This window comes from Sinocyclocheilus rhinocerous, unplaced genomic scaffold, assembly GCF_001515625.1.
Source record: "Sinocyclocheilus rhinocerous isolate Xijiao unplaced genomic scaffold, SAMN03320098_v1.1 scaffold2664, whole genome shotgun sequence".
NCBI classification, from domain to species: Eukaryota; Metazoa; Chordata; class Actinopteri; order Cypriniformes; family Cyprinidae; genus Sinocyclocheilus; species Sinocyclocheilus rhinocerous.
In genome coordinates this window covers 46,999-59,358 of record NW_015635763.1, presented here as the reverse complement: position 1 = coordinate 59,358, position 12,360 = coordinate 46,999, and the positions used below count along the sequence as shown (strand labels likewise).

Sequence of the window (12,360 nt, the reverse complement as noted above, 5' to 3'; positions counted from 1 at the left end):
GATTTATGGTGGGAAGAGGGAATGTATTCTTTACATACACCGAGGAAACACTATATTCTGTTCCAATGCTAGACCTTCGCTCGCCCTATGGTCATACATACATTTCAGCCACCTTTTGATCTGTCTGTCATATGTTAGACCTTCAGGTTTGATTTCAGTCATCTAATATGAATTTCAGATGTCAAAATTATTTATTGAATTTGTACAGGTTTCAAAATAACAGTCTGCTTATAGAAAATTTTTACATAATTCATTATATTTCAGTCTCAGTATTCAGTATTCATGCTTCTTACACTCAGCACATTACTGATGATAGTGTGATATAGGAGACATAGGAGAGAATGGGGCTAGTTGTCACAGGAAGTTGTCAAAAGAGCTATATATAACTATGCATAACTAGATTATTAAAAATAAAGGTTCTTTATTGGCATTGGTGGTTCCCATGGAACATTTCAAATGTATAAAAGGATCTTTATAGTGGAAAAAAGGTTCTTCAGAGTATTAAAATGTTCTTCACACTAAGATAAAAAAAATATTATTTTAACAACTGTTCACTGTAAGGTTCTTTGTGAACAAAAATGTTTCTATCGGTCTTTCAAACTAAAATCCCAAATAGCATTGCTAACAAGTTGTAAAATGATTATTGGTTTCACATTTTAAATGTAAAAAATTCATAAAATTGATAAATTGCAATATTTGTTGGCAAGATCAATGCACTGGGTTGATATTCTTGATATTTTTGCTGTTTCATGAATTATTTAGTTGTTTTATGTTTAATGTATAATAGTGTGTTTAATGGCAGGTTCCATTGGGACTACTTTCTCCATATAGGTCTACTGTGACATTTTTGGCCAATAATTGTGGAAATTTTTAAGTATTTTGTGTAACCAAAATGTAAGACAAACTGCCTTGAAATATTCACTGCAATAAAAAAAATAGCTCCACTGTAAAATGTAAGGTAGGTAATAGAATAATGATGTATTTTGCTCGTTTGCTGCTGAAACTGAAGCAAAATAGTTTGATAGTCACTAGGCTACTTGATGTTGTGGTGTAACGACAAAAAAAATCTCTGCATAAAGCGCCCCATTAACCACCTATTTTCCCTGCACTGTTTGTTTATTGTAGATGCTTTTCAATGGCAGTCCAGACGCGACCACGCCCATATAATTAAAGAAGAGTTTTGATTGGTGCGCTGCTGCGCGCTTCCCCTGCGTCAGTTCGTCAGCAGCGGCGGTTGCCTTGGGAGCGTAGACACCAAAGTACACACATGCAGAGTCGAGGCGTCCTGCTCTCCAGAAATGTGACACACTACACTCGTTGGATTAAGCAAACCGAATGATGAGGCCATATTCCTGAGACTACATGTAGAATGAGATCCATTTGAAGGCAGAAATGTCTGTACAGCACCGCTTGGTACAACTGTCAGCCGCGTCGCTCGCTGTTGTTCTCAGCCGCGACGAGGACAGCAAATACAGCGCGAGCAGCACCAGAGGACAGGATGTGTTTGCTGACTTTAAATCGCAAAATTCGCGAAGCTTCTGGAATAAAAGACTCGTGAAAGCGGTGTCGGAAGTTTCCTTCCAGGGATGGCTGGAGAACTACGTGCTTCTCGTCCAGGGCAATGCCAATCATTTGGAGGTGTTGAGGGAAGCGTGGATGCGCAGGGCGCTGAGGTCGCCCAAAGGATACACTATCAAAGCAGTGGGTAGGTGATCAGCATTTGGCTGTTTGCAGGGTCGTTATGAGATGTGGAATCACTCGATCCTCTAAAGGCTTTGTCTACAGCCCATGGTCACTCTGCAGATTTAACTAAACTTGATCAGAACCAGTGCATTACAGACGTGAGTCCCACGAGAGCGAAATCTGGGGAAGGCTTGGGGTTTAACATTTGTTGATGAGTGACATGGTAAAATTTGTAAAGAACACTTTGAGCCATGTTGGCTAAGGAGACATGCACGGTTGACACTTTTTTTTCCTAATCCTGAAAATTATTATCAATTATTGTGACAATTTTTTTTGTGTCCGGATCTATTACGTTAAGTTATCTTTTAAGGCATAATCTTTAGTTATTTTTTTCTAAGATAACTAGTGAGGCTTTGTTTAAAATATACAAATTTCTATTTGAAAACAATATATAAATGGGTCAAAGACGAAAAAGGGTTTAAGCATAAAACAATAAGTGTAATACTGCTTTAAATTGTTGTTGCCCCCCCCAAACAAAATGTAAAAGTTTTCTGTTGAATTTAATTGCAATTTTGTTTTTGTTTTTCTGAGCAAAAAATAAATATACATTTTTCCCTGATTTACAGAAGAGACCCACTAAAATGTCATTCAGTGTAACAATCTTGTCAGGCATATTTACAACAAAAATCAATTTATGACATATTAAAAGACTAATTATTACCTTCACCCCAAATACTAATGAGTTGTAATATTACATTTTTAAAATCTGTCACTATTCTTACAGTAGTAAGAACATTTTACTCATTTAAAACCAATAAAATGTAATATGCTTTCTTATTCTTTTATATATTTTAATATGTACACGTCAGAATAAGCATGTTGTTTGAATTTTTACATAAATATTGTGTTACACTGAATAGGAATGTAACATTATTTCAACCAAATTTTGACATTTTATCCTCCAAAAATTTATTTGAAACCTTAAAAGTAGACACTTTACTTACATTTAATGTGCTTTCTATGGACATAAAATCACTTTTGTAAATTTCTTTTAATGCGGACATCTTAAAGTCTTTGACCCAAATACATATATTTATAAAAAAACTTTGTCTGCATTAAGAAAGGCAAATAAAATAGGCCTAAATAAATAAATAAATAAATAAATATATATAGATAGATAGATAGACAGGCCCCTATAGACCCTCATTACTGTGTATCAAGGTCATGTGTAAAAAAAAAATCACTTATTTTGTGAAAAGGCACGTTTTGTTCAAGTCAAATGGAGTAACCCTAAAGTTTATTCATATGGATGCATCAAAAAAGTTTTATCTGTTTGAAAACCTTTTTTGAAGATAATGATTAATTTGCATTCAAAAGTACAGAAAATATATGAGTGCATTTTACATGAAGATTACACCATTTGACAGTTTTAGAGTCAAAGTAGAAACTGACATAAATGTTCTCAGAAATATATGAAACCAACATGAATTTCTTAGAACTTGGCATGTGTTTTAAACTAGATTTGTAAATGATTTCTCCTTTTTATCATCTCAAAGATCCTTACTAATGTTGACAGATTTCATTAGAAAATCAAAATATAACCTTCAGTGGTGTACATGGACATTTTCCCAGCGAATCTCTATAGGGGTCCACTCTATAGGAGATCCACATACTTCACTGTCCTTATGAATGCCTCTTCCTCCTCTGTCTCTCTAAAAAAGGGCCCCAGATTGTTTTTCCCAGGCTATAATAGAAAACCACATAATTTCCGTTCACTCTAGAAGGTAGCTTCTTAACCTAACCTGACCAACAATTCCCTATGAGACCTCAACATGCTTTAGGCGTAACTGTGTGCGTGCAACATAAGTGCATTATTTCCAGATGACAGGAAATATGATTTCTGGGGAGCTGTGTAACCCCCCTCTCTCCCTCTGACTCAATTCTCACTGCTCAGTTTCAGCCGAAGTGGTTAACTACCAAGAAAATGGGGCATCTTGATTTGGTGTGGCTACAAAATTCATGTTGGTTATTATTATTGTGTTTTGATTGGGGATGAAATTGTTTTCGTTGGTCACATGTTGAGGTGACATACCTTTTGTGACAGTGTGGACTTGTGTTGCCTCAGGTGTCGCTGCTTCTGGGAGGCATCTGGTTTGCCCACTACAAACACGAAGCAGATTGTGAGAACCGTCATTTGCTCTTGCTGTCACAAGCGATGAAGGTGCATGTTAACACACTGGGTATAGTGTGTAACTAGGGCATTTTTGAGCTAGGACCACACAATTATGGGACTGGGAGAAGAGGGAGCTAAAACCCACAGCTTTTTTCACTTGTTTCACACAAATGTTAACACCTCAGGTCAGGTTGGGAGCTGTGGGGACATAGGCCCAGACCCAGTGTCTTTTGTAATTTATTTCCCATTCACTAAAGCCCTTAGCGTTGAATTATGTCCTGTCCAGTTTGTCCACCAGCCGGGTTTATAGCTTGGCCACTGGAGCCGATGTCCCTTGTTTCATTCTCAGGGTGGTACCATAGAGTTGTTTTATTGTTGTCTGGAGACGGCGCCAGGATATTGTGTTGGCAATGATTTAGGTATGGTTTGATGAAAGTATTGAAATGATATATAACTGTAAATAAGTTAATACGGTCATTGGGAAGTAGCACCTCCAAGAGCTTTTTTTAAACTTCGCTTTAGAAGTGACACACTTTCAGTACTTTGAATACTTTCAGTGTTTTTCTAGGCCTGTGTTTAGTCAGCAGGAAAGGGTTAGTGGCTGTGATTAGCCATCAGCAGATGGGATGATGAATGAGCCTGCCTCCCTCTCTGTCCTCTTGATTATCATTATACATTAAGTGAAAAGACGGATTGTTCATGGGGTCTGCTGTGATAGCCTCTTGCTCATGATACTCATTGACCTTTTCAGCTCAGATTTTTAGGCTTGTGTCTTTTGTGTGCTCTTTAAAACGTAATAAATACATTTATATTGATTTAGACCACTATTTTCATGACTTGTTAGTTAAAAAAAAGATAAATCTGTCGTCATTTGCCCACCTTCATGTCTTTCCAAACCCACATGCCCTTATTGTATAATTATAAATGGAGCACAAAATATTCACCTCCAAAGTTTTTATGTAGCCTGCATCTGTGTCCAGATCCAAAAATGGCACGTTGTTTAAGCCAAAACGGCAATAGAACGTAACAGTTTCTGGATGCAGATATGGTTAATTTGTTCTGTCAAAGCTATTTTATGACTAATACGTTTTTGGAATATAGTGTACAGGTCAAATGAACTTCTTTTACAATATTTTAATTATTTATTACTTTTATGATATTTTTATTTTTATGAGTTTTTATTTTATTTTTGATGTTTGTGTCTTTTTTGACAGCCTCTGATTACTATGAAAAGCCATTTTTTTTGGGAAGAGGAGCATGTTCCATGGAAATAATAACAGTATATGGGGTCGGGTTGGGAATGGCAAAAGGATGATAAAATCTTGAAACAATTGTCTTTTTTTTGGGCAAACTATCCCTTTAAGTTTTGAAGAAACTTCAAGAAAATTAAATGTGCGGAAACGGCTCAAACACTTCTGTCTCTGGCCGGTGGCCTTGATCTACAGAGAATTCTTCATGCATCATTGATCAGTGAAGCCGATTAGAATTGGAGGCGTAGGAATAATGTGCACTGAACTACAGAAGTTTAGGATGATGACTGTAAAAATCATTTGCAGAAACAAGAAATTCAAGGCTACCTTACCCTTTATGCCTGTCTGTTGAAATCTGAGGTGCTTACAATGGCTGTCTGAAGTCTCTGCATTATTGAGGAGCTGTGGATCATGCCGTCACACTCAGAGGTGTATAACATCTAAGTTCTAATGAGGTGTTCAGTAATGTTGAGCACAATTAACCTCACTGATATTTTCAAAAACATACTATGCCATCTGGTTTAACTTGAGTTTTTATCAGCTGGACCATGTTTGTTAGTGCACATTTCTGCTATCTTCATACCTAACTGTGAAAATATACATGTGCCTCTACCAAAGTAACCTGATTTGTTGGAGGTTTATGCAATGTAGACTACATCTCTCAGATCTCAGCTCATTAGCCGTGACATGGTCTCTTTTATCCTGAGGTCAACACCCCGTGGTTCTCATGCATTGAAAGCTGCCCTCTTGGTTAACAAGGCACCAGAGGTCATTGCTCCCTAGCGCTTTTCTCAAAGATGTCATTGCTGACCACAACACTTCCAGGTGTGCACCGTAAACAGAGGAGGCACAGTTCAGCCAACGTGTTTGTAAAATAATTTTTTTTTTCTTATTCACAGGAAAGCATATCTTTCTTTAACTTGAGGAACAACCTAATAAAAGCAAGAAAGAAATTTGCTTACACATAAAAAACTATTGTAAGATTAGCATACGATATCATCACAAGCAGATACTCAAAGAATAAATAATAAGTAATAGAATAATCCATGTGTGTAGTTACACCGAAAACTATTATAATGTAATAATAATAATAAAAATGGCATGCAGTATCATAACAAGCAGAGAATGCAGGATAAACATGTGGGTTGTTTATTTTTTTTAATAGACACATAAAGAGCTACTGTAATTTTGGACTTAATTTAATTTAACTTTCATCACAGCCAGAGATTCCAGGATAAACATGTCAGGTATGTTTATTTATTTAAAAGCTTTTTTAAAGCAAATGATCTAATCCATGTGGCCAGAATAAAAGAGAGACATATGCGGTGTACATGCCCAGTTCTGGAAGATAAAGGTGGAGCTGGATCAGATTTCTAAGAAAGCAACCAATGGAATGTTTTCCAAGATAACCAAACACCCAAACCAAAGTCTGCCACGAGCAGCCAGCCATGTGTATTTCTTTCAGACTTCTCCATTTTTCACCCGTTGAAATTGTGTATCCTTATCCATCAGTGTAGTTAAACAGCCCTGACATGACGCTCTTGTCCTAAAACACTCTCTCTCATAGAGCTCTTCTCTGTCCTTCTGTCTGCTGAAGCTAATTTCACGTTGAAAAAATGCATCTCTTCCTGTGACTCCAATTATCTCAACATCCAAAAATTCAAGCTGTCCATCCAAATGCTGTCCAAACACCACACAAGACTTCTTATTTTCAGCTTGAGAACTCACTATTTGTTTTGAACACATGTGAGTGTGTGTTGGCATGTATATGTGCCTGTCTGTGGGTTTTTTCTATGTGCATGAGTGGTCCGGAGATATTTCGTCATGTCTCCTTGAACATAGCTGACATGGATTTCCCTTATCCGTCCTAATAGGGTGGCTTTGTCTTAAAGTATGTTATATACTGTTTGCAGCATCCTTTTCCCATTACACAGGAAGTGAATCCTTCATGAAATCTGAGCTGGATGACATATTTATGCAGTTCACAGCCAGGTGGAGATCTAGGCCAGTACAAACAAATGAAAAGGTTATCCTGCTCTCCTACCATTAAGCATTGCAGCTAATGTGTTTGCAATTAGAGGACAGGTCTTCCCTCATATGTCCATTCCTCTCACTAAATAATGCATTTCCTTTCCAAAAATGATGTAAATGGTGTATTCTCGAGTAGACCTGACCTGACTAAGTTTCCATGCTCCTACGTAATTGAAATCAAGATATTGTAACAAAGCTTTTGGCATTAAAGCTGTAGCAGCTTAGATTAAGCTTCACTATATGGGCGGGGCCACCAAATATAGGGTTAACAAACCCAAAATCTGATGTAGAAAATAAATAGTTCTCATCTGGTGGAAATTACAAGCATGGAACTTGATTAGCGGTGTAAGAATGCAGTAAACTGTGGCTCCTTTAACTTCTAATATAGTAGAGACTAGTATTAAACACCTTATCTCTTCAAGCTAATAATGAAGCTAATAATTATTGAGGAATAACGAAGAGTTTACAATAGACACAGACCATCAAGAGGACTTTTTGGCAGGAGATTTAGCATTTAATTTTACTTGATTATGTATTATATATTATTACGTGTAATAATACTTGATTATGCATTTGAATTAATCACAAATTTGCTTGATTATGCATTTGAATTAATCACAAATTTGCATGCTTTTGAGGGAATATACACTACTGTTTAAAAGTTTGGGGTCAGATAGTTTTTTTTCTTAATGTTTTTGAAATAAATCTTTTAAGCTCACCAAGGCTGCTTTTATTTAATCAAAAATACAGTAATATTGTGAAATATTATTACAATTTAAAATGACTGTTTTCTATTTTAATATATTTTAAAATGTAATTTATTCCTGTGATGGCTAAGCTGAATTTTTAGCAGTAATTAATCCTAATATCCTGATTTGGTGCTCAAGAAATATTTATTATTATCAGTACTGAAAAGAGTTGCTTAATATTTTTGTGGAAACCGTAATAAAGTTTTTCTGGATTCTCTGATGAATAGAAAGTTCAAAAGAACAGTATTTATTTGAAATATAAATCTTTTGTAACATTTAAACACTTTTGTAACACAAATTTTACTGCCACTTTTGATCGATTTAGGCTAATCCTTTCTCAGTAAAAATATTCAGTTCTTAAACCAAATCATACTGACCTGCAAACTTTTGAATGGTAGTGCAGACATTCACTTTTCATGCTATATGATATTTGTTACTCTTGCTCTATTGACCAAAGGTCTAAGAACATTTGCTTTTCCTGTGGCAGGTAACATGGCCTATTTTTGTATGAACTTCAAAAGGGTCCCTAGTCTTTTAGCTTGAAACCTGAGAGATGCTGCCAATTGATAATGACCTCCTTTCAGGAGACCTGATACAACATGCTATGTACAAAACATTATTCTCTTCAATACAGGACAGCGAGCTGGTGGGGCTTTCAGAACATGTTTATATGAGGGTCTTTGTGACTTCTCACAAAGTCAAAATATTGGTTTAGTCACTCGTTTTCGTTGTACGTTGTGAGTTTGTCAGTGTCCATCACTGAAACGGCTGTATGATGATAAAGTACCTAATCACATACCATTTGTTCAAAATGACAGCATAAACGTGGAGACATATTTCGTCAGCATTGTTATCAGCGTGAAGCAGTTTCTTCTGCTTCTGTTAATGAGTACACAAGTCCACAGAGTATCATGAAGAATGTAAACATTGTAAAATGGCTTTTTAATCAGTCTAACAAACCAGCAAGAGTTCATCCATCATGCCTGTGTGGGAGGATTGGTAGAAGAACTTCATTTTTCCCTTGGAACATTTGACATGGTTAACATTTAAGACAGGTGTTTCATTTCAAAACTATACCAGACACATTCGGTGAGAGGTATGTTAACTATCAAGAATGTTTGTGAGTGGCTGAAAGGGATAAAAGTTTAGGGCCTCTTTGGATTTATAGGCCTTTTTAACATGGCAGGCAAAGCATTGTAAAACCTTCATAGTGAAAGGTGTGACCAGGAACCCTACAGCTACTAATGACAGCACAAAAACATTTTCATTAGTCCACCAACAACATGCAAAACTGAAAAAGCAAAGACTGAAATGAAAGTGTGCAACATATGACTCTGCTTACTTCATTGTTTTTCGTGTTAATAGAGCGTCCCAGCATTAGGGCCAGTGACTGGCATGATCTGAAGGGAGGTCTGAAGGCATGAACGCTTACTGGGATTAATGTTTCAGTTCCCAGCGGAAGAACTCAAGGAGAACTCAACCATCTCCACAGAAGCTTTAACTGTTATGTATCTGAGGCATAGATGCATCGCCCTGTTTTTGACCTCTGTGTGAAAATGTAATCATGCATGCATAATTTTTTTTGGCGGTAAAAGAGTTGAAGTGATGTTATGATAGAGTATCGTGTTTCAGGTGCGTTTTAAGAGGGCGTTTTAGGAGGTTGGGGCTCGGTCTTTTAAAGTACCTCATAACTTTCAGGTGGCTATGGGGCATGTCTGCAGATCTGAAAGACAATGTGGTGCATGGATGTGCATGTTTCTCTTTGCAAGTTGCTTTTAAGAGTCAAAGTTTTAATGTGAAGAACTTGTGTATTTTTTATGTGAATAAGATATATCTTTTTCTAAATCAAACATATACTCATTTCCATTGAGAAGTCTACTAAAGTCAAAGTGTGCTTGACGTTTGTACCATTCGCTCTATCCAGTTTCCTTGAATCATGAATTTGAATGTCTTAAAAAATGCCTCTTGACTTTCTAAGGTCATTCAGACATTTTTATCACTGAGCAAAGGCCACAAAAATGTCCAAATAATTGGGCTTTCAAAACATGTAATATATTGTTTCCACCATATGTTACCTATTTCTTGGTCAGGTTAACCACAGATAACCCCTATATAATGCAGGACTTTCTTTAGTGTTGAGATGGCTTTGTAAAAGGTATGTTTTATAGTAAACTATAAAATTTTTCTTGATTTTGTCAATATGTCAAAATGTTTAAACCCTAATTAAATCTTCAGTGCACTTTTATTAATTTGGCATTTGAGCACTTTTAATGTATGCCACCTAGAAAAGCATATGATTTCAGCCACCCATGAAGCACAGAATTCCTCAGAGGCAGGAAGTTGCCTATAAGGGGTTAAACAACATGTGTGGCATTATCAAGTTACCTTTAATTCATTTTCTTTTTCCCGCCTTCTTTCACTTCAGTTCACTGTGTATTTTTGTTGTTTCAGCCACTTAAGGTGGTTCAGAGAGGATAATGTAAGTAATGGTTACAGCTGTGACAAGGAATGAACCTTACCACTTTCAAATCTTGTATTTATTAGTACAAGCACATGGGCACTGAAGAGCACCTTATATGTGGTGTATATGTGTGTTGCTTGAATCAACAGAGCACTTGCACGTTAATTACCTGTGTGGTTTCATTCTGTGAAGTTTGACGCCCATAGCTGACCAGGTTGTTTTAACAGAATCTCGAACAATAATTAAATTGTTTTGGTTAACCTGTCTGCTTCTTGACATGAAAAGGCACACTTTTATTTATTTCCTTTTTTGTATGTAAAATTTGTTAATCAGCACTTAAAGTTGATTATCAGATATTTGTGTGGATAGATTAGCCTATATAGATTTTCCCATTAAACAATAATACAATATTATTAAATATAGCTATAAAGGATAAGGATATTGCAGTATTTTGTGGATCTTGTAGATCACATGACTGTAGCAATTGTAATGTCTACAAATATTTAATAATATATTTTTATTTTAAATTATGTTTTGTTTTCCATATTTTATGTCTAATTTATGATTATCTTTATTTACTATTTATTTTTTGTGTGGTCAAGTGATCTCATGGCCTTGTTTGTCACTTCAGTATCATGAAAGTGGCCTGCTATGACCTGTGTGATGAGCGGCAAGAGCTGTAGGGTAATGTGATAAAGACAAAATGGGTATTTGAGTAGCCATGCACAAGACATTCACATGTGATTTTCAAATCTTGTTTACTATAATTAATTTATGCTTAAACGTCAACCACTGGTTATTTTTTAAATATTCATTTGTAATTTGTAAATTAAGAAACTAGTCCCACTCCCTTTCTACATCTTCCTTGCCGCTGTTTGCAGTGTGACATGGCTGCCATGGTATCTGGTGAGGTATTCCTGTGACAAAAGTCTTAATGTTGTCAGAACAGCTTCATGATACAATGAGCCCTGAGTGTTTCCCTGGAGAGAGGAATTAAGGGTACATGTGTCCTTAGTAACAACCACATGCCCACGTCAGCTCAATTGATTCTGGAACTCTCAATTGTTGTGCAAAACGTTTCCCGCTTTCTCTCTGAAAAGAATATTTGAACTCACTTACTCCTAAAAATCAAGACGCTTTCTAGCATTGTTTCTGCAGTTAAAGCATCTGAACAATTATATACATCCGAAGGACAACCTAAGGATGTTCTGTTCCCACATTTACACCACTTCCCTGAAAATTAAAGAAGAAGACAAGGATTGATTTATCAAGTGCATGCATCAGTCTTTCCTCTTTTTACACCTCTCAAACTACATGTGGTCAGAGACCTTAGACAGGATGTTTCCTGTTTGAGACCCTAGACAGGATGTTTTTCCCATGGAAAACAGTGTCAAAAGTGGAAGACGATGTTTCAGCTTACTATTATTTCTGGGCTCCCCTACAACAAAGGAGAATGGATTAGTTGCTAAGCATGCAGAAAGTCAGACATTTAATGTGAACTAGCAGATGAATGAAGCTAAAAGTGCAGGTCAGGAATATGAGTGGCTACTTGTAAAACTGACGATGCCTCTTTCATTTACTTTTGCATATATAAAACTAGTAATGCAGTAACAAGTATATTTTGTTTTACAAACATGTGATTTGATTTCTTTTTTATTATTATTTTCTTAATTGTGTAAATAGGAATTCTATAGCCAATAGACACTGGCAATAACAAGTGGTCCAAGTATGTGAGGGTCACAATTGTTTACAATAGTGCTTGCAGAAAGCAAAAAGAGGCACACAAAAAAGGCCTCTGGCAGTAGATATATGGCAAAAAATAAATAAATAAACATGAAGGATTGAACATTCACTGACTCACCATATGTGATGTTTTTTCACCTACAGTGGTGTGAAAAAGTGTTGGCCCCCTTCCTGATTTCTTATTTTTTTGCATGTTTGTCACACTTTAATGTTTCAGATCATCAAACAAATTTAAATATTAGTCAAAGATAACACAAGTAAACACAACAT

At 36.1% G+C, this 12,360-nt stretch overlaps 1 protein-coding gene across 1 annotated transcript in view; it reads left to right on the top strand.

Annotated features, from left to right (window-relative positions):
• The first annotated feature begins 703 nt into the window (after nucleotides 1–703).
• Nucleotides 704–12,360, top strand: part of LOC107747447 (storkhead-box protein 1-like) — a 21,695-nt gene continuing 10,038 nt past the window's right edge. Inside the window, exon 1 of the mRNA XM_016561950.1 lies at nucleotides 704–1,705. Within this exon, the coding sequence (XP_016417436.1) occupies nucleotides 1,393–1,705 (313 nt within the window). The 5' untranslated portion in view covers nucleotides 704–1,392. The remainder of the gene's footprint in view (nucleotides 1,706–12,360) is intronic.